The 24,053-nt window shown below is 39.5% G+C and overlaps 1 protein-coding gene across 1 annotated transcript; it reads left to right on the top strand.

The window, feature by feature from the left end:
- Positions 1 to 736: 736 nt before the first annotated feature.
- LOC107813967 (DNA-damage-repair/toleration protein 111) lies at positions 737 to 5,688 on the top strand. The gene is made up of 2 exons (XM_016639288.2): positions 737 to 1,679; positions 5,118 to 5,688. The coding sequence occupies exons 1-2, from the start codon at positions 807 to 809 to the stop codon at positions 5,409 to 5,411; spliced, it is 1,167 nt and encodes a 388-aa protein (XP_016494774.1). The 5' UTR covers positions 737 to 806; the 3' UTR covers positions 5,412 to 5,688.
- Positions 5,689 to 24,053: the final 18,365 nt, after the last annotated feature.

Consider the following 24,053-nt stretch of genomic DNA (forward strand, 5'->3'; position numbering starts at 1 on the left):
TGGAAACTACATTCCAAGACCTTCAATTTGGTATATAATATGTCCAAACAAGATTTTATATAGTACATGAAATTTATTACTCAAAAAGCTCCATTACAAGGCAAATCCTTAGTCGGTTTTTCCGCAACTTAAATCCGATTTTTCTCAAACTTTATACTTTATATACAAACATCATATATAGCCATATCATGGCTTTAAACTCATTTAAATCATGATTAACAAGTCTCATATTCATCTTAACTTGCTTAACACTTCGGCAAACCTTTCTTGTTCTTATAGAAGGATTTCATTCTTTTTGAGCTTACATCAATTGACTCACGATGTACTTTCAGGTACAAAAATATGGGTTGTAACATTTGAGAAAAATACACTTAGAAGCATTTTTTAAAAGCTTGGCCAAACACTAATTGGACGTGCTTTTCAAATTAATTAGCCAAACACAAACTGCTTTTCACCAAAATTACTTTTGAAAAAAGCACTTCTCAAAATAAGTTGATTTTTCCAGCTTGGCCAAACATGCTATTAGTTAGATACACTATTCCTACTATTAATGATGTAATAATTGACACAATTTAAATATCCAATTCCTAATTTGATTGTTTTTTAAAAATAACACAATGAAACATTGGGGACCAAACTATTAGATTGCAAAAGGATAAGGAGTGAAATGCCATATCATACAACTTTCATGGTTCCAAATTTAACTTTTTCACAGAGATCCTTTAGTATATCAAAATCCCAACTTCCACCCAATTAAACCCCTTATTTTCCACCTCATCGGCGTCAATCTAGAATCTCCGATCACAATGCTCGGCGGCTTGTATGGCGATCTCCCACCGCCGTCGTCCTCCGGCGATGACGACAAGCCCAGCAACAGCACCACCGCTAATGTATGGTCTAGCAGCACTAAGATGGCCCCACCAGCTCTCCGGAAAACCTTCGCCCCAACCCAAACCCTTCTCCGACCTCAGCCCAAACCCAAACCCCAGCCTTCATTATTAGCAGCTCCTAAACCCACCCCCCTCGACGAGAACACTAACCCTAACCCTAACCCCACCCTCTCCGCAACGTCGTCTTTCCAACCTGCCCTAGTGGCTGTTACAAGCTCCGTATTAGAAGAATACGACCCGGCCCGGCCCAACGATTACGAAGAGTATAGGAGGGAGAAGAAGAGGAAGCAAATGGAGGCTGAGGTGAGGAGGGAATTAGAAGAGAGGGAGAGGAGGGAGAGGGAGAGGGAGAGGGAGGAGAAGGAGAAGAGAGAGAAAGAGAGAGAATTGAACATTTCAGGGGAGGAGGCGTGGCGGCGGAGGGCGGCAATGAGTGGTGGTGGAGGAGTCAGTGGTGCTCCTCCGCCACGGTCGCCTTCGCCACCACCGGGGAATGAGTTTAGTATCGGGAGATCAGAGAGTGGGGGTTTGGGATTGGGAGCTGAGGGAAAAATGACAGCTGCACAAAGGATGATGGCTAAGATGGGGTGGAAGGAAGGTCAGGGACTTGGGAAGCTAGAACAGGGTATTACAACTCCATTGATGGCTAAAAAGACGGATAAGAGAGGTGGAGTTATAGTGGCTAGTGAAGCAAAGCAGCAGCAACAACAACAACAGCAACCTGAAAAGAAGGTGAAGAGTGTGAATTTTAATATGCCTCCAACAAGGGTTGTACTGCTCAAGAATATGGTATGGATTGTTAAGGCTCACTATTATTTGTTTATTATGTTTGATTGTGGATTTTTATTGCATGAGCTTGTTTAGCTGCATGAAGTAAGATGGTTTCTTGCTAGAATAGTTGCTTTCATAAAGTTAAGTTGCGCGTCATTCCTTTCCAAGGACTTGGTTTAGTTTTAGGCTCTATAGTGCAAGTAGTTTCAGGGGCTCGGTGTATTAATGAATCAAAGTTGTTTTCTCCGAGGACTTGATGGCTTCTGTGCTTTATCGTGAAAGAAAAGAGACTATGGAACTCTTGACTTTGGTTAAGAAAGAGAAGAAGCAAAATAGAACATCATTCATCATTCAATCTTCTCTCTTAGGCTGTGCTATGTGAGTTGAGTTAAGGAAATTGTCAGCCATGATAAATAATGACTATTTTGGGTATATGCATTCATGCATCAGCTAAGTGCAATATCCAAATGAATTAACACATCATTCTTGTGTAGTTTTGTTCAATGAGTGGAATTTTGTCTTTGTTTTGGCAATTCAAGTACATATTGGGCCCAGATGCACCATGATTTCTCCTTGCATTTTGATTCAATTGAATTATGTTTTCTTCTGAATACTTTCACGTTACACTAAGGGGATTCCGCTTGTTCTAGATAGAACCTCTTTTCTTCCTTAAGGTCACATTTCGTGTTCGCAAGTACCAATATCTTCATTAAAGAAGGTACAACATGTGATTCTAAGTATTTCTCCACTGCACTCTAGATTCAAAATCCGATAAGTTTTTCTGCTCATTGGGGAAGTCACACATGCGCGCGCGCACACACACTCTCTCTCTTTTAGTGAATGGACCAAGGGGTTAGCTTGACTCAAACTTGCCTACCTTATATGGGACGTTAGGTTTGTGGACATGTAGGAAGTAGTGATAGGATTATTTTAGGAAGGATCCCAATGCTGGAGCTGGTGGATTTGGTTGCAATGCGAGAATTAAGGTGAATTATATCTGAATAATTTTGGATGCATTGGATATATTTTATCAATTGTTTGATTAATGGGTTTACGTCTTTAAAGCAAAACTGAGAGGTATACAACCAAATTTAGTAAAAAGAATCATGTGGAGTGAGGGGAAGATGCAATGGGGTGCAGTGCATGCTATGTGGTGGGGCGAGGGTGGTGGCAATAAGGTCCGAGGTTGGAACTAAGAGTGCATTAGTTACCCTACCCCCTCTCCTTTGGGATTGAATATTTCCCTTGTAAGAGGGTTAATGACCGCTACATTTCGTTGAGTGTATTCTATCTGTATACAATAATCTTTGTTTTTGGGAGATGAATTTAAATGGGGAACATGGTTAGTGGGGATTTATATAGCCGACCCCAAATTGTTTGGGATTGAGGTGCAGTTGTTGGATAATCTTGTTAATGGGCTGCATAATATGTGTAATAGTTCTTTCTTAAAGTAATGATGTTGATATATATCTTTTATTCTTAAGTCTAAATTCATTCTTATTTTTTCAAATATCTTTGGGTCAAATGTAACCTCTGCCTATAACTCCCTTTTTCATCCATTTATTCTTCATAACTTTTTTTGATCAGTAAGCAAGATATTTTATTAATGGAAGAAAGATCCTGACACCAAGCTGGTGATTGAATGTCCCAAAGTGGGCAGTCCCTCCTGCAAAAATAAAAGAAGTGAACTGCCTCTATACAAAAGTATTGAATCCTGTAACATAGCAGTGAAATCTAACATTCTGTGAGGATCATGCACATCTTGGAGTTTACATAGTGCCAGCAGATGTAAGCATTTGTGTTACAGCTATTGTACAGAAGTTGCCTTGGTAGCTACATTTAGTACTTCTGGTTGTGGTTGTTGACGATATTTGTGACTGGAGCTGTGTAATGCCATACCCTTTGCTTAATTCAAAGGGATGTTGAAACAAATACTTCATCATAACAGGATTGGAGGCCTATTGCGCCAAAACAACTAAAAAATGTGTACACCAAAGGGCAATTTCTTTTTTGATCAGGGTAAAAAAAGAAGAAATTGCCCTTTGGTGTACACATTTTTTAGTTGTTTTGGCACATTGGGCCTCCCAATCCTGTTATGATGGTGTATTTGTTTCAACTTCTCTTTGAATTAAAGCAAAGGAGTGTGCTTTGGAATGCCTAAATATTGTGATTTGCGGAGCGTTCCTTTTCCCCACGGACTAAATAATACCAGGATTGATAAGATTAGGAGTGAAGATATTCAGGCTAGGGTGAGAGTGGCTTCGGTGGAGGACAAGATACGGGAAGCAAGACTTAGATGATTTGGGCATGTGAAGAGGAGCGCAGATGCCCCAGTAAGGAGGTGCGAGAGATTGGCCTTGGTGGGTTTAAGGAGAGGTAAAGGTAGGCCTAAGAAGTGCTAAGAAGAAGTGATTAGGCAGGATATGGTGTTACTTCAGCTTACTGAGTATATGACCCTTGATTGGAAGGTGTGGAGGTCAAGAATTAAGGTAGAAGGCTAGTAGGTACTCGAGAGGTTTCCTTTCCCATACCAGTAGTATTAGTGTTAATGTGGTGTTCTATTATTGTTAGATTTCTATTAGACTATTCTACGTGTTCTTCCTTTCGCTTCGTTTTCTTATTATCTTGTTGTTGTTAATGCTTGTGCTGCTGCTTTCTTGTCATCTTTCCTTGAGCCGAGGGTCTATCGGAAACACCTTCAAGGTAGGGGTAAGGTCTGCGTACACATTACCGTTTCCAGACCCCACTTGAGGGATTATACTGGTTTTTTTGTTATTTTTACTAAAGACTTATTTCTCTTATGTGATACCACTCTTCTTTCAAATTTAGTGTCCATCTTTCTTTAGTGGTCGTGGCGAAATAGTGTCCACTTTAACTTTTCAAACATATAATAGTTTTACAAAAAGCTGAATTACTCAATTACAACTGTTTCATTTGATAAAGTCAGTTACAACTGTTTCATATTTCATTAATAAACCAAAAAGTAAAATATAGACCAATTTGTTGCCTTTTTCAAAATGTGAATGATCGTAACACTCTTACAGTGTAAACTCAACTGAATGGAGGAGTGGGATTATCTTCTTTTTGATCTCTTAGTTTTTAGTGGGGGAATATTTTGGATCAAAATCATAGTTTTGCCATTTAATGAAAAGTGGGCTCGCATGAGGTTATGCTTTCCACAAGCTTCATATCTTCAACGTTGAACTTTCTTTCCTCTAGATGGATGTCCTCTGTTACCACCCAAAAAGTACTTGTACATGTAGCGAACGGATAGAGAGAGGGGGAGAGAGAATTTTGATCAGCCTAATAGAATAGACGCAAAAAAAAGAAATTGAGATAATTGAAACTAATGCCCCATCTGTAGGGAATGGTGGATAGATGCTCTGGTCTCATGTTTTTTTATTGCTCTGACCTTTCTTTTTGTTTTCTTTTTGTTCCCTTTTTTTCCTTATGAAGGTTGGTCCTGGCGAGGTTGATGATGACCTAGAAGGTGAGGTGGCTGAAGAGTGCACTAAATTTGGTACCGTAACTCGTGTCTTAATATTTGAGATAACAGAGGCAAATTTCCCTCACGAGGAAGCCGTTCGGATATTCGTTCAATTTGAGAGAGCAGAACAAGCAACTAAAGCCCTTATCGAACTTGAAGGTCGATTTTTTGGTGGTAGGATTGTTCATGCCTGCTTCTATGATGAGGAGAGGTTCAGCAATAATGAATTAGCTCCCATGCCAGGAGAAATTCCTGGCTTTTGACCAAGCAGTTATGGTTCAAATCGTAAGTTCTTTTTATTTTGTCACAGGGACTCTAATTTTGGTTAGAATGACTTTAAGTAAAAGGCCTTAGGTGATAGGTCTCCTTGTATTCCTTATCAAAAAATAGGTCCTTTGTATCTATTATCTCAAGTTTTACACAAAGTATGTATCAAAAACTTCTTCCTGTTTTTGCTGAACTGATGAACTTCATTGAGGTGCAACACCAGAGTAATTTCCCATGGGTGTGCCAGATCTACCATGGACATATCTCAGTGACGAAGAATGTACGACTTTGACATTACTCTGAGGAACTTGGTTTTAGTGTTTCTTTCTAATGCGGGAAGTTAAGGAAGTGTTGTTTTACAGTTGGTTCATTATTGTCGAATAACTTTCAGGTATGTTTTCAGTTGGCCATCTAAGTTCTATTTGGCTTTTCCACACCACCATCTGCACTTTCTACATTATCAGATTTGCGTACACTCTGTTATTTTGAACTTGTTGAAACTCCTGTACTTTCCCATTCCAGCCAATTTCGAGCAAAATACTCCAACAGTGAAAGCTAAATATGCAAGTGTAACGACTTCTTTCTTTTGAGACGGAAGTTGTCTCAAGTCTGAAAAGATTTTAATTCTGATCTTACAGTGAGTAGTTCTGCCATAAGTGACTGAGATGACAAATTGTAACAATCTCTCGAACTATAGATGGTTAATACAAATCTGCAGGTTATGAATTTCTTGTTGCAAACCAGAAAATATGAAGCTGAAACACAACATATCCATCAACTTGTACCCAAGGGTGGGGCCTAGTGGTCAATGAAGTGGGTTGAGAGCATGAGGTCTCGGGTTCAAATCTATTTACAAACACTAGGTGATTTTTCCCATATGTCCAAACATTGATGGATAGAATTACCTGGTACTTATTTGCTTGTGGGAGGTAGCGGATGTCCCGGGGAATTAGTCGCACACCCCCATTTTGACTATGGCAACTAATAACGGATAGGGAAAGAGATCGTGATGAGCAAATTCACACAGAATGAACGCTTGAGTACCCTACGTGCATCTCCGTGACAAGGTTTCCACAGAGCCTACTATCCTTTACACCCTTCTTTTTCCCATGAGAGTTATCGTTGAACCAACTATTATTGCAGCCATAATTTTGAGCCTTTCAGTTTGTTCCTCTCATACTTTTCTCAAGTCATACATTTCACTAATTTAAAACCAGCATTTACTGGTAATTTAGTTGTTTCAAGTGGCTTGGAGATCATAAGTTACTTGTTTAAAAACTAAAAATAAAAAGGTTAGTGTAATGTCCCATAGTATTTGTGACGGCCTTGCGTAGTGCAGTCTTCCAACTTTTGGCCATGGGGAACCCTTATTTCTCAAAATTCTTTACTATTCGGTCAATTGTTAAGGTTTCTTCGAGTCACCACTTGCGAAAATTTTCTAGGATTAATATTATTCTTTATTCTGTTTTTAATTTTTTGTTGACCTTTAAACTGAAGTTATTTGGTTAGAGAATCTTAGTACTTTAGTTGGTTGGCTACCCGAACTTTTATGTTATTGATAAGGGTTCGATTCCAAAAAAGAAGTTATTTGGCCCAACGAAGATATTTTATGACATTCAGTTGCATTTTGTTCAAAATAAAATCACGAGTTTCTCGCTAGCTCACCCTCCCCCCTCTCCTCTTCCCCTTTCTGAAGTCTAAATGAGGGATACTCTCTCATATTGAAATTGAAATATAATGGAATGCGGATCAATAATATCGGGAAAAAAGAATCAATAATGTCCATATTTTCCACCATTAATGTCTGAAAAACAAAATATAGTTTAATTAAGTGCACTTGATGATTACTCTTACAATTGTTAGGGTTTCCCTTTAAGCTGTTTTGCTCATTTTAACCGTGTATCATACTTCCAATCTATTGACTCATTTTTAAAATAGTATTTTCGGTGAATGAGAAAGTAGGGCTGGGCATATATCGGGTATAACCGATAGCCCGAACCGATAAAATATTAATGGATTATATATCGATATCAGGTTATTGGATAAATGGTTTAATAACGGTTTAATGTTATTTGACTATTGAGTTATCGGTTCGGGTCTCGATTTGCTCAATTTTATTAACGGTTTAACCGATAGCCGAATAAGCTTTGACAAAATTATAATTCTACCCACTAAGTATATAAAGCTACCTTATGATTTCATTCTCTCAATTCTCTCGGCAGTTACTCTTCACCTTCATACCTTAATTACTAGAATAAATTTAAAACTTTTTTGAATTCTCATCTTAATTTTTCAGTTAAGATTTTTAGTTTTAAACTTTAAAGAATCTTAGTATTTACATAATTAGTAAGATTAGATTGTTGAATGTCTTATTCCTTACTCCTAGTAACTTATAACTTTGAAAATTGAGATCATTCATCGGGATATTCAAAGGCAAAGACTTTTCTTAAGTTGAAATTTATTTCCTCTTTTCTTAGAAACAAAAATTCAGTTTCTTTCTCTTAACTTTATAATCATGATTTCTATAAAAAAAGATGAATTTTTTGGATATTTTTTTTATTCTTATTGGGTAAATCGATAAGGATTGATAACCGACTAATCGATACCCGATAACTGATATCTTATCGGTTTAATTAGCATATTTATAACTCGATAATCGAGATGCCGAACCGATAATATTCACAACCGAATCGAACCGAACCGAACCGACCAATGCTCACCTCATGTGAAAGGAACTTAGAGGTGTGATCAGATGAAAATTTTTGGGAGTTCTTTCAATGGTAGTTAAATAACTTGTGTCTCATGTGACCATTCCGTAATATAGAAAGCATGATTTTAGAGTTTGAATATTTTTGGGGGTTCCTTATGGTAGTTACAATGCAACTTGTTCTCATGTGACTTTGATTATATAGAGTATAGTGATGGATGTCTGCTACTTTAACATGTTTTCACTAACAAAACAAAGAAGAAGGCTACATTGGCATTTTCTCAAACACTCTTCCATTTAACGTGGTAGGGGCCAAGTCTATCAGTACTTGCTTTTCATGAACAATTTTGGTAAAAAGAAAAGTCTACAATTTGCTAAAAAGGAAATAGTGTGTATATCCGACCAACAACTATGGTAGGGGCAAGTCTGCTTCAAAAATGTCAACTTCAGTTTCTTTCTTTTAATTTCCAATTTAATCCACCAACTTTTATGAGGATCACCTTGCCAACCAACCCTTTTCAAACTGCTGCTTCAAAAAAAAAAAAAAAATAGTGATTGTTTGCAACAAATTTTTCAAAGTGCGAAAAAATAACTACAATTGCAAAATAAGAGAAAAATAATTTTACTGGTCAATCGCGAGTACAATTCTGTTTCTCCCTTGATTCTTTTCTCCTGATTATCTCCGTGATTCAAGAACTAGAGCAACATGTTTCTCGAATGTAGTATGATTCACACCTCCTTGGATGTATTTGATCTTCATAAAAGGATGTTGTGAGTCTTCTTGAAGTGTTGATTCTCAAGTAGTATCCAACCACATCTTGGGTTTCGGGTAGAGTAGCGTTCAAGCAACCCTAAATGGACTCCTAAGGTTTCAAGAGCAGGAACAGACTCGTCTTGTAGTGTCTTGTATTTAGGACTTAATCCGAATTTTGTATCGATTTGATCCAATAAAATTTTGATGTCTACCGTGATATGCAAAACATATATCACTAGCACTAGCAAATGTGGTAGGGCCAAGATTGTTTCAAATTATCGACTCTATTTCCTTCCTTCCTAACAATTATTTCTATTAGGAACCACGTAAATCACACTTGAGAGCTTCTAGTAAAATTACCCAACTCTTCAAAGAAACTTCTTTCACATCGTCGTTCCTATAACTAAGCTCATCTTCAAAAGCATTGCAAAGACTTGCTTGACTGATTCAAATCCGTATCACCTAGGAATATTCATTAAAGGAATAAGCGCTTGTTATCAAAATTTTCTCCGTTTTACTATACATTTCAACTTTTAGACTTATTGACATCCGAAATTTAAAGATATTATTCCGTGAATCTCAAAATAAATTTGTCCATTTTTTAAAATACACTACTAGAAATCCGAAAAAAAGCGACCAAAGTTGGTCGCTTACAGGTCACAAAGCGACCAAAAAGCGTCCAAACTGGCTTGGTCGCTATTTTGCTGGTCCCTTTACCTTAGAGACCAAAGTTGGTCGCTAATTAGAGACCAACGTTGGTCTCTAAGATAAAAGGACCAAATATTCCGGGTAAACAATATACCGACTGTCACGACCCAAAATCTCACTTGTCGTGATGACGCCTATCGTGGTACTAGGCAAGCCTCAACTCAACATTTCAACACAGAATAACTTTTAAATAAAGGTGGAAGCAGTTAGTATTAAATAAAACCTTTTAGAACAAAATATAACTCCAAAAGTACTAAACAATCCATCCCCAAAATTCAGTGTCACTGAGTGCATGAGCATCTAAATGATAACAACATTCGACTGATAAAACACTGTCTTAAATATAGAACAATACAATATTAAAGGAAAAGAGAGTCAAGGTCATCGAACGCCATGCAGCTACCTCAATAGTCTCCTGAGTCTGACTCCTCAATCAACAACCACCGTGACCAGAAGTGCCTGGATCTGTACACGAGGTACAGGGGGTAACGTGAGTACACCAAGTCAGTAAGTAATATAAATAAATAAGGAACTGAGAAGTAGTGACGAGCTATGAAAATACATTTATCTCAATAACTTTCAATTTAACAGTTTAATCATTAGTGCGTACTCAAGTAAACCAGATATCAAATATTTCAGAAATATGTACGACAAGGACAAATAGCAACTAAGTTCAGCAATTAACTGAAAACAAATACAGCCTCTCAAGGCAACAGTCACTCAGCTCATCTCAACAGCTCAATCACTCGGCTCTCAGCCCTCAATAATCATACTCAATAGGTACCTGCGCTCACTGGGGGTGTGCAGACTCCGGAGGGGCTCCTTCAGCCCAAGCGCTATAAACCGCACGGACAACTCACGTGCTATAATAATATCTGGATCCACACGGACAACTCACGTGCTGCACGGACAACTCACGTGCTGCACGGACAACTCACGTGCTGCACGGACAACTCACGTGCTGCACGGACAACTCACGTGCTATAATATAATATCTGGATCCACACGGACAACTCACGTGCTGCACGGACAACTCACGTGCTGCACGGACAACTCACGTGCTGCACGGACAACTCACGTGCTGCACGGACAACTCACGTGCTCTAATATAATATCTGGATCCGCACGGACAACTCACGTGCTATAGTATCAATAACCTCACACTTAGGCCCTCGGACCCACTCAGTCATCAATCTCTCCAGTCTCTCGGGCTTTGAGAAATCATATAAACGGCCTAAACATAAGTAATATCATATATCAACAATGAACAATAAGAGTCAGATGCATAATAAGCAAGAAAAGCTATGACTGAGTACAAAACAACAATTTAGCAGCTAATTCAGCAAGTACACGACCTCGCAGGTCTCAACAATGATCACATATGGCCTAAACATGATTTCTAACACGAAATACAGTCAATTTCCATGAAAAACAGAGGAAACATATATTAAACAGTAGGCCAATTGATTCCACAGTCTCACGGGACGGACCAAGTCACAATACCTACGGTGCACGCCCACACGCCCGTCACCTAGCATGTGCGTCACCTCCAAAATAGTCATACAACACAATGTCTGGGGTTTCATACCCTCAGGACCAGATTTATAACCGTTACTTACCTCAATTCGAGCAAAAATCCTACTCTAAAATGCCTTTGCCTTTCAAATCGACCTCCGAATGCCTCGAATCTAGCCACAATAATTCGATTCAGTCAATACCATTTATAAGAATTAATTCCCTATGAAATTCTACATTTTCAATTAAAAAATCGAGTGTAGAATACTTAACCTAATCCTTGGGATAAAAATCTCGGAACCCGACAAAAATTATGGATTATGAACTCCCATGCAACCACGAGTCCAACTTACAAAATTTACCAAAATCCGACAACAATTCGGCCTCCAAATCATTAAATCTCACTTTCAAATCCCTAGGCCTAAATTCTCGATTTATACGTCAAAAACACGTAATCTAGTCTGGGATATTCAATAATATTGATTAACAATGATCACAAGGGACTTACCTCAAGAGTTCCCGTGATTTCTCGCTCAAAATTGCCAAAATCTGAGCTTTGAAGTCAAAAAAATGACCCAAAACCCGGACTGCTGGACTTAAATCTGTCCATAAATTTCGGGTACTGTTCACGCGTATTATTCACATACACTATTCATGGGAACTATTCACAGGTGTTGTTCACATACACTGTTCAAGGGTACTATTCACAGACACTGTTCACATGCTGTAGAAAAAATCAGCAACTATCCAAAGAGAAACATTTAGCAGCTTTTTATTTTTTATTTTTATCCGTTAACCTTCCGAAATCCACCGAGGCCTTCGGGACTTCAACAAAATACATCAACCAGTCCTAAAACATGATACAAACTTAGTCAAAACCTCAAATCACATCGAATAATGCTAAAACCGTGAATCGCATCCCAATTCAAGCCTAATAAAACTAAGAACGTCCAACTTCTATATTCGATGCAAAAACCTATCAAATTAAGTCCGATTGACTTCAAATTTTGCACACAAGTCATAAATGACATAACGAAGCTATGAAAATTTTCAGAACTTGATTCCGACACCGATATCAAAAAGTCAACCTCCGGTCAAACCTCCAAACTTAAATTTCTTATTTTCACCATTTCAAGCTTATTTTAGCTACGGACCTCGAAATAAATATCCGGACATACTCCTAATCCCGAAATCACCATACAGAGCTATTGGAATCATCAAAAATCCATTCCGGGGTTGTTTACACATATTTCACCTTCCGATCGATTTATTCAACTTAAGCTTTCTTCTTGAAGACTAACTGTCTCAATTCATTTCAAAACCTCACCGGACCCAAACCAATTACCCCGGTGAGTCATATAACAACTGTAAAGCTTGAATTTAGCAGTAAATAGGGGAAAATGGATTGTAATATTCAAAATGACCGGCCGGGTCGTTACATCCTCCCCCTCTTAAACAAACATTCGTCCTCGAACGAGTTTAGAAAAATACATGGAGTCTCAAATAGGTGTGGATATTTTGTCCGCATCTCCTGTTCATTCTCCCAAGTAGCTTCTCCAACTGGCTGGTCTCTCCACTACACTTTCACTGAAGCTATGTTATTTGACCTCAACTTTCGAACCTGCCGATCTAAAATTGTCACTGGATCTACATCATAAGTCAAACTACCATCCAACTGAACTGTATTGAAATCCAAAACATGGGATAGATCCCCAATATATTTTCGGAACATAGATACATGAAACACTAGATGAACACCCGATAGGCTAGGTGGCAAAGCAAGTTCATAGGCCATCTCTCCGATCCTTTTAAGTATTTCAAAAGGTCCAATATACCTAGGACTCAACTTGCCCTTCTTCCCGAATCTCATAACGCCCTTCATAGGCGAAACCTTTAGCAGAACCTTCTCCCTAACCATGTAAGACACATCGCGGACCTTCCTGTCGGCATAACTCTTCTATCTAGACTGCGCCGTGCGAAGCTGCTCCTGAATCAATTTAGCCTTTTCCAAGGCATCCTGAACCAAGTCAGTACCCAATAGCCTAGCCTCACCCGGCTCAAACCAACCCACCGGAGACCAACACCGTCTCCCATATAAAGCCTCATATGGAGCTATCTAAATGCTCGACTGGTAGCTATTATTATAAGCAAACTCTGATAGCGGTAGGTACTAATCCCAAGAACCCCCAAAATCAATGACACACACGCGTAACATATCCTCCAATATCTGAATAGTGCGCTCGGACTGTCCGTCCGTCTGAGGGTTAAATGCTGTACTCAGCTGTACCTGTGTACCTAGCTCTCGTTGCACTGCCCTCCAAAATTGTGATGTAAACTGTGTGCCCTTATCTGAAATAATGGATTACGGCACCCCATGAAGGCGAACAATATCACGGATATAGACCCCTACTAACCGCTCCGAAGAATGAGTAGTGCCAACTAGAATAAAATGTGTGGACTTGGTCAACCTATCCACAATCACCTAAATGGCATCAAATTCCCTTGAAGTCTGTGGAAGCCCCCCTACAAAGTCCATGGTAATATGCTCCCACTTCCACTCCGAAATATCAAGTCTCTGAAGTAATCCGCCCGGTCTCTGATGCTCATACTTTACCTGTTGACAATTTAAACACCGAGCTACAAACCCAACTATGTCTTTCTTCATTTTTCTCCCCCAATAGTGCTGCCTCAAATCCTGATACATCTTTGTGGCACTTGGATGAATAGAATACCGCGAACTGTGGGCTTCTTCAAGAATCAATTCACGTAACCCATCTATATTTGGAACACAAATTCGACCTTGCATCATCAATACCCCATCATCTGCGATAGTAACATCTTTGGTATCATCGTGCTGAACTGTGTCCTTTAAGATAAGTAAATATGGATCAACATACTGGCGCTCTCTAATGCGGTCATATAAAGAAGACCGAGAAACCACACAAGCTAGAACCCAACTGGGCTCCAAAATATCTAATCTCACAAATTGATTGGCCAAGGCTTGAACCTCCAGTTGCTAATGGCCTCTATGCTACTGGTAGATATGCTAAACTGCCCAAACTCTCTGCCTTTCGACTCAATGCATCGGCCACCACATTGGCCTTCCCCGGATGATACCGAATGGTGATATCATAATCTTTAAGTAACTCTAACCACCTCCGCTGTGCAAATTAAGATCCTTCTATTTGAATAGATGTTGTAGACTATGATGGTCAGTACAGACCTCACATTGGACACTGTACAAATAATGCCGCCAAATCTTCAAGGCATGAACAATAGCTTCTAATTCAAGGTCGTGAACAAGATAATTCTTCTCATGCACTTTTATCTGTCTAGATGCGTAGGCAATCACCCTACCATCTTGCATCAACACTGTTCCGAGACCAATATGCGATGCATCATAATACACAGTATAAGAACCAGTACCTGTAGGCAAAACCAGTACTGGAGCAGTAGTCAAAGCTATCTTGAGCTTTTGGAAGCTCTCCTCACACTCCTCGGACCATCTGAACGGAGCACCCTTCTGGGTCAACCTGGTCATAGGTGCAACAATAGAAGAGAAACCCTGTACAAATTGGCGATAATACCCTGCCAAGCCAAGAAAACTCCAAATCTCTGTAGCTGAGGATGACCTGGGCCAACTCTGAACTGCCTCTATCTTCTTCGGATCCACCTTGATTCCTTCACTGGACACTATGTGTCCCAAGAATGCCACAGAAGTAAGCTAGAACTCACACTTAGAGAATTTGGCATAAAGTTTCTCCTCTCTCAGCCTCTGTAATACAATACCCAAGTGTTGTGCATGCTGCTCCTGGCTACGTGAGTACACCAGGATATCATCAATAAATACCATGACAAATAAATCAAGATACGGCTGAAATACACTATTTATTAAGTGCATAAATGCTCCTGGGGAGTTAGTCAACCCAAAAGACATCACAAGAAATTCATAGTGACCATAACGGGTCCTAAATGCCGTCTTTAGAATATCCGAATCCCGAATTTTCAACTAGTGATAGCCAGACCACAAATCAATTTTTGAAAATACCTTTGAACCCTGTAACTGATCAAATAGGTCATCAATACGAGGCAATAGGTACTTGTTCTTCACCGTAACCTTGTTCAACTATCGATAATCAATACACATGCGCATGGATCCATCTTTCTTCTTCACAAACAAGACTGGAGCACCCCACATTGATACACTAGGCCGAATGAAGCCTTTGACAAGCAACTCTTGCAACTGCTCCTTTAATTCATTCAATTTTGCTGGGGCCATCCGATACGGTGGAATAGAAATGGGCTGAGTGCCCGGTACCAAATCAATACCGAAATCAATATCTCTGTCTGGTGGCATACCCGACAAATCTGTAGGAAACACATTTGGTAAGTCTCGCACTACCGATACAGAATCAATAGTAGGAGTGCCTGCATCAACATCTCTCACAAAAGCCAAATATGATAGACACCCTTTCCCAACCATTCGATGGGCCTTTAAGTAAGAAATTACTCTACTAGGAACATATTCTAGAGAAACTTTCCACTCGACCTTGGGAAATCCTGGCATATCTAGCATCACAGTTTTTGCGTGACAGTCCAGGATTGTATGACATGGAGACAACCAATCCATACCCAAAATCACATCGAAATCAACCATACTGAGTAATAGGAGATCAACTCTGGTCTCCAGTTCCCCAATAGTTACCGCACACGACCAATACATACGGTCCACAATAATAGTATTGCCTACCGGTGTAGATAAACGAACAGATAAAGTTAGGAATTATGGGGATATCCAGATAATGAGCAAAATATGATGAAACATATGAGTATGTGGAACCAGGGTCAAATAATATAAAAGCTTCCATGTGGCACACTAAGACAATACTTGTGATTACTGCATCTGAAGTAATAATATCTAGTATGGCAGGAAGGGCATAGAATTGGTCCTGACCGCCACCTGATCGGCCTCCCCCTCTAGGGCGAACTTTAGCTGACTAGGCCCCACCCAAGCTGGCTGGGCGGGTGGTGCATCTGCTGGTGCTGGTGCCATCGGTCGAGAACTCTGTTGTGTGGTTCCACTCAACAACCTAGGGCAATCTCTCTTGAAATGGCCGAGATCCCCGCGCTCAAAACAACCCCTCCTCTGATGGAACTGGTGCTCCTGATACCCCGCAGATCTACCCGTCAAAACTTGAGCAGATAAAGCATGATGAGAACTCTACGCTGAATGAAGACTGACCTGAACAAGCAATGTGAGAATCGTGGCTGACTGATGCCCCATGATGAGCTGGCCGAGTTGTATGAGTATGTCTGAAATGACGACCCCTGCCGTGGTAAGACTGGCCTCCAAAAGGGACGTCACCCAAACTACCAGATCCACGAGGCCTCTTGGCCTCCCTCTCTACTCGCTCCTGATGGTGAACCGACTCTATATCCTGAGAAATGTCAACAACCACCTCAAAAGAAGTGCTAGTTACCCTCTCTATAGTCATAAGAATCCGCATATGATATGCGAGGCCATCAATGAACCTCATAATCCTCTCTCTATCTGTGGGAACCAGCCAAACAACATGACGGGCTAACTCAGAAAATCTCATCTCATACTACATCACAGTCATATCATCCTGACGCAACTGCTCGAACTGTCTGTGCAACTCCTCTCTGCGGGACTACCGTACATACTTCTCCAGGAAGATAACGAAGAACTGTTGCCACGTAAGGGGCGCTGAACCAACCGGCCTACACTTCTCATAAGCCTCCCACCAAGTGAAGGAAGCTCCAGAGAACTGGAAAGTAATGAACGAGACCCCACTAGTCTCCAAAATACCTGCTGTACGAAAAATCCTCTGACACTTATCCAAGAAACCCTAGGCATCCTCGCCCTCTGCACCGCTGAAAGTCGGAGGCTTAAGTCTACCAAACCTCTCCAATCTACGGTGTTCATCATCAGGCATGGTAGGAACCACATAGTCCTGAACAACTGGAACTGGCTGGGCTGGTGGTACCCCCGGTGTCTGAAGCCTATGCACCACTTGATATGGAGTACGGGCCACAGGGGTATGAGTACCTCCCCCGGCCTAAGAAGTAGCAGGTGCAACCTGAGCCGAAACCACCTGGGCAAGACCAGTGTAAGCATTTAGCATCTGGGCCAAAGTCTCTTAAAGGCCTGGAATTACAATAGGCTCAACTGGTGCCTAAGTTGGTCTTGTCAGCTCAACGATATCCGAAATCTGCTCCTGAGCTGGAGCAACTGATGGTGCTACAGGTGCTGCTCCAACTACTAAACGAGCCACACCTCAACCTCTACCACGGCCCCGGCCTCTCGTGGCCCTCACTGGTTGTACTAGTGGCTGCCTGTTTGATCCGGAAGTACGTGTCCTCACCATCTGTGAGAGAATGAAATAACAGAAATTTTAGTTTCCGGAATTAACAAATTCGTACGACATAATACAAGAAAGTAAAATGTTCCTAAGGGTTCTGTAGCCTCTCGAAGATAAGTACAAACGTCTCTGTACCGATCCGCAAGACTCTACTAAACCTGCTCATGACTTGTGAGACCTATGAAACCTAGGCTCTGATACCAACTTGTCACGACCCAAAATCTCACCTGTCGTGATGGCGCCTATCGTGGTACTAGGCAAGCCTCAACTCAACATTTCAACACAGAAGAACTTTTAAATAAAGGTGGAAGCAGTTAATATTAAATAAAACCTTTTAGAATAAAATATAACTCCAAAAGTACTAAACAATCCATCCCCAAAATTCGGTGTCACTAAGTGCATGAGCAGCTAAATGATAACAACATCCGACTGATAAAACACTGTTTGAAATATAGAACAATACAATATGAAAGGAAAGGAGAGTCAAGGTCAGCGAACGCCATGCAACTACCTCAATAGTCTCCTGAGTCTGACTCCTCGATCAACAACCACCGTGACCAAAAGTGCCTGGATCTGTACACGAGGTACAGGGGGTAATGTGAGTACACCAAGTCAGTAAGTAACAAAAATAAATAAGGAACTGAGAAGTAGTGACGAGCTATGCAAATACATTTATCTTAATAACTTTCAATTTAACAGTTTAAGTCTCACCAGTGCGTACTCAAGTAAACCAGATATCAAATATTTCAGAAATATGTACGACAAGGACAAATAGCAACTAAGTTCAACAATTAACTGAAAACAAATACAACCTCTCAAGGCAACAGTCTCTCAGCTCATCTCAACAGCTCAATCACTCGGCTCTCAGCCCTCAATAATCATACTCAATAGGTACCTGCACTTACTGGGGGTGTGCAGACTCCGGAGGTGCTCATTCAGCCAAGCGTTATAAACCGCACAGACAACTCACGTGGTATAATATAATATCTGGATCTGCACGGACAACTCACATGCTACATAGACAACTCACGTGCTATAATATAATATTTGGATCCGCACAGACAACTCACGTGCTATAGTATCAATAACCTCACACTTAGGCCCTCGGACCCACTCAGTCATCAATCTCTCCAGTCTCTCGGGCTTTGAGAAATCATATAAACGGCCTAAACATAAGTAATATCATATATCAACAATGAACAATAAGAGTCAGATGCATAATAAGCAAGAAAAGCTATGACTGAGTACAAAACAACAATTTAGCAGCTAATTCAGCAAGTACACGACCTCGCAGGTCTCAACAATGATCACATATGGCCTAAACATGATTTCTAACACGAAATACAGTCAATTTCCATGAAAAACAGAGGAAACATATATTAAACAGTAGGCCAATTGATTCCACAGTCTCACGGGACGGACCAAGTCACAATCCCTACGGTGCATGCCTACACGCCCATCACCTAGCATGTGCGTCACCTCCAAAATAGTCATACAACACAATGTCTGGGGTTTCATACCCTCAGGACTATATTTATAACCGTTACTTACCTCAATCCGAGAAAAAATCCTACTCTGAAATGCCTTTGCCTCTCAAATCGACCTCCGAATTCCTCAAATCTAACCACAATAATTCGATTCAGTCAATACCATTTATAAGAATTAATTCCCTATGAAATTCTACATTTTTCATTAAAAATCCGAAATGTGCACTAAAATTCGCCCGTGGGGCCCACGTCTCGGAACCCGACAAAAATTATAGAATATGAACCCCCATCGAACCACAAGTCCAACCATACAAATTTTACCAAAATCCGACAACAATTCGGCCTCCAAATCATTAAATCTCATTTTCAAATTCCTAGGCCCAAATTCTCGATTTATACGTCAAAAACACGTAATCTAGCCTGGGATATTCAATAATATTGATTAACAATGATCACAAGGGACTTACCTCAAGAGTTCCCGTGATTTCTCGCTCAAAATTGCCAACATCCGAGGTTTAAAGTCAAAAAAATGACCCAAAACCCGGACTGTTGGACTTAAATCTATCCAGAAATTTCGGGTACTGTTCACGCGGTACTATTCATATACACTGTTCATGGGTACTATTCACGGGTGCTGTTCACATACATTGTTCACATGCTGTAGAAAAAATTAGCAACTGCCCAAAGAGAAAAATTCAGCAGCTTTTTATTTTTTATTTTTATCCGTTAACCTTCCGAAATCCACCCGAGGCCCTCGAGACTTCAACAAAATGCATCAACCAGTCTTAAAACATGATACGAACTTAGTCAAAACCTCAAATAAAATCGAATAATGCTAAAACCGTGAATCACACCCCAATTCAAGCCTAATGAAACTAAGAACGTCCAACTTCTATATTCGATGCAAAATCCTGTCAAGTTAAGTCCGATTGACTTCAAATTTTGCACACAAGTCATAAATGACATAACGAAGCTATGAAATTTTCAGAACTTGATTCCGACCCTGATATCAAAAAGTCAACACCTGGTCAAACTTCCAAACTTAAATTTCTTATTTTCGCCATTTCAAGCTTATTTTAGCTACGGACCTCGAAATAAATATCCGGACACACTCCTAAGCCCGAAATCACCATACGGAGCTATTGAAATCATCAAAAATCCATTCCGGGGTTGTTTAAACATATTTCACCTTCCGGTCGATTTGAATATTCAACTTAAGCTTTCTTCTTGAAGACTAAGTGTCTCAATTCATTTTAAAACCTCATCAGACCCAAACCAATTACCCCGGTGAGTCATATAACAACTGTAAAGCATGAATTTAGCAGTAAATGGGGGAAAATGAGCTGTAATATTCAAAATGACCGGCTGGGTCGTTACACCGACCAACTTTGGTCGGTTTAATATTTTAATAGTATAAACTTAGCGACCAACGTTGGTCTCTATATTTAAATTATATTTTTTTAATTTATTATTAATCAAAATATAGCAATCAACTTTGGTCTGTAAACCGAATATTATATTTTAAAATCTAGAAAATAGCAACCAAAGTTGGTCGTTTTTTTTAAACATAAGTGACCAAAATTGGTCGCTAATTTCAAGAATTTAATTATTTTGTAAACATAAGTGACCAAAATTGGTCGCTATTTTCTAGAATTTTTTAAAATAGAAAAGCGACCAACTTTGGTCGCTTTTCTTGGTATAATTTTGGCAGAAACTGTCTGTTTTGACAGCTACACCACCTGCCAGCATACCAAATTTTCTATTACAAGCAACAACAACAACAATACCAACAACAAAACCAACAACACAACAACAACATTAACAACAACATTAAAACCAACAAAGTATAAAGTTCAATATAACTAAAACATTAAGCTAACAAAACTAAGTTAATGCCTATTACAAGCCCAATCGAAAACTGGTTCTATTGTCTAGTTCGAAGTATATAAAGTACTCAAGGAGTGTTCTTTTAGCATTGTCATGACCCAAAAATCCCTTCGAAGAAGTCGTGATGGAACCTAGTCTCTAAACTAGGTAAGCCTAACATAAACTGAAATAACATTGAAGCTTACTAACTATAAATTAACCAACTCTGAATAAATCAAAATTCCCAAAACTGGTGGTACAAGTCACAAGCCTATCTAAGAGTAACTTCACAAATTAATACATCATTGCCCCGAAACAAAGGAGAAAATGGAAGTAAATACAAATAAAGGTGACTCCAAGACTTGCGAACGCTGTAGCAGATTTACCTTGAGTCTCCACCGCGACGACCCGCACATCTACTATCAATCCACCTGGATCTGTACACAAAAATGTACAAAAGTATAGTATGAGCACACTACGATGGTGCCCAGTAAGTATCAAGACTAACCTCGGTGGGGTAGTGACGAGGAATAGTCAGGACACCCACTGGTCAAATGAAATGGACATGATATGATAATAAAACATCAAGATAAAGATAACAAAGTGATGTCAACTGCGGAAAGAAAATGCAAGTGCAAATAGTATAATCAATAAAGGAAGAACACAGGTAGTAATAAACGGAAACCAAGTAAATCAGATAATCCAAGCAATTCAACACTGACGTAATAGAGACGGAGGCAAGTAAGAATGTGTAGACATGTGATTTTTGACCCTCCCCAAGATTTTTTATATTTTAGCATGTAAATATTTAATTTAGGCCTAATATAGCTATTTCAGCTATTTTTGACTTCTTTACTTTATTTTCGTCATAAAAATGGAAAATTACAAAAAATATTTTAGCTTACGTTTCTTTCATAAATTTAAATAAAAAATATAAACAAAAATAGTACCTTATTTTTATCTTTACATGATCTTGAAAATACAAATATAATAGTTTCATGTTAGCTTTTGCATTATGTAGTATTTTTATCTTATTTTAAAAGGAGTCGATTAAGGTGTTGGACCATAATTTTAAGAGTTTTAGAACCTAGTTCTTGGCCCAAGTCGGATTAGTCCATTAAGACTAGGGACCCTTCTAGACTCTTCTTTGGAATAAAAATAAACAAAAAGACCCTAATGACCTAATACACAAAAAACCTAGGGACTAATGGGCAAAATACACAAAAATACACCTAAACCTAGACTCTACCTATAAATTAATGCTTAAAAAAAAAAAAAAGGAACGCATATACACTCTATCGGTAGCGCCGCAAGAACAGATAAAAAACGACCCCCCTCCCAACGTCTTCTCCTTCGTCATACCCCACCCCAAATGACCCCCCCGATTCCTTTTCTTCAAGGAAAGCTAACAAAAGACCTTAGATCCCTCAAAGGCTATCAATCGTTATTTTCCATTTGAGAGGACCTACACAAAAGAACCTTCCCCATCTTCTTCATGACAAAGGCAACAAAAAAAAACTCTAGAGCTTTAAGGGAGTTTTAGCCGCAGCAGCCATGAAACTTCACGCTAACTCCATCACCTCTGTCGTCTCCCTCGTCCCCAGCCTCAAAATATGAGTAGCTACCGGACCTCACGATTCAAACCAGCCCTAGCCGTGATCCCTTCATAACTACCATGACAACCCATCTCTCCAAAGAACCAACCATCCGCCGTTTTCCATAATAGAGCAGCAACGAGATGTTGTGAAAACAGAGTGAGATATCGAGGGAGGAGCAGACGCTTAGATCTGGGTAACGGGTGTGGCAAGGCAGTCCGGTCAGGGTTCGATAAGGTTTCCGGCGTGGTCCGACGATGTCATTTGCGCTCAATCTTGTCGGTGTAATTTCCCGTCACCTTTGTAAGCCAATTGGTTCTTATTGATATGTTCGTAAGCTTGAGAAAGGTTCATTTCTCCCATTCTAATTATATTTTGTTACCATGCTTATTGATACATGCCCTCGGTTGCAAAATTTTACTAAATGTAGGATATTACTGTTTGTTTGAGTTTCTTCTTAATTGTTTGCTCTCTTGATTAATCAAAAGTTGCTCCCATGTGTTTATGTTGTTCTCTTTTAAGAAGTCACATGTAAATGTTAGTTTAGAGTTTTTAACGTAATTTGATGGGTTGATTTAATTGGACTCAAGAAAGAATTTGAACCAGGGAATTGGATGGTAGTTACTGTAGAGGTATCCGTTTAGTAGTTCTAGACTTAGATCCAAGTATTTTGTTTTCTTTCTTAGTTGACTGTTAAATATGAATATCCGTAGTTCACTTAGTTGAATGCTTTTCCTTTAATAAATTGAGGCGTGTCATGCCCAACAAAATGACAATTGCATGGCCCTCGGTTAATTAATTTTAATCTTTTAGAATTCGAGGCATGCCATTTAGTTGAACTTCCATGGGCCTCACAAACTTGAAAGTGCGTAGTTGCTTTAGGCGCGTAATTTAAATTAATTTCCTTAAACTCGGGTGTGCATTTATGTGACCCAAATACAAATCTCAACAATGTCAGATAAAATATGTCGAGAGTTGCAGGTGCATTTATATGACGTGGTTCAAGACGTATTTTAAATGACGTTGCAATTTTTCCTTAAAAATAATTAAAAGCGGTTAAAGTTTAAAATTGGACCATAGGCTAAAACATGTACTAAAATCAGATAATTAAGCCGAACATAACAGTTGAGCGACCGTGCTAGAACCACGGAACTCGGGAATGCCTAACACCTTTTCCCAGGTTAACAGAATTCCTTACTCGGATTTTTGTGTTCGGGGACTGTTATACAGAGTCAATCTTTTCCTCGATTCGGGATTGGAACCGGTGACTTGGGACACCATAAATCTCCCAAGTGGAGACTCTGAATCTTTTAATAATAAATCCCGTTTCGATTGTCACTTAAATTGGACAAACTCCCTATATACACTCCTTTACGGGGGTGTAGGTAAAGAGGAGGTGTGACAGCTCTGGCGACTCTGCTGGGGATCAAACCTAGAATCTCTAGTTCAGGGTTCAGAATTCGAGCTTAGATGAATTGTTGTATTTGGCTTTATCTGTTATCTGATTACATGCTTGTGCCTAATGTGTTAAATGATGCTTTTACCGCTTTGATATTATCTGAACTGTATATAAACTGTTGCGAAATCCCTCCTCTCTCTGAGTCTTCTAAATCATGAAGAAGT

This window comes from Nicotiana tabacum, chromosome 3, assembly GCF_000715075.1.
Source record: "Nicotiana tabacum cultivar K326 chromosome 3, ASM71507v2, whole genome shotgun sequence".
Lineage (NCBI taxonomy): Eukaryota > Viridiplantae > Streptophyta > Magnoliopsida > Solanales > Solanaceae > Nicotiana > Nicotiana tabacum.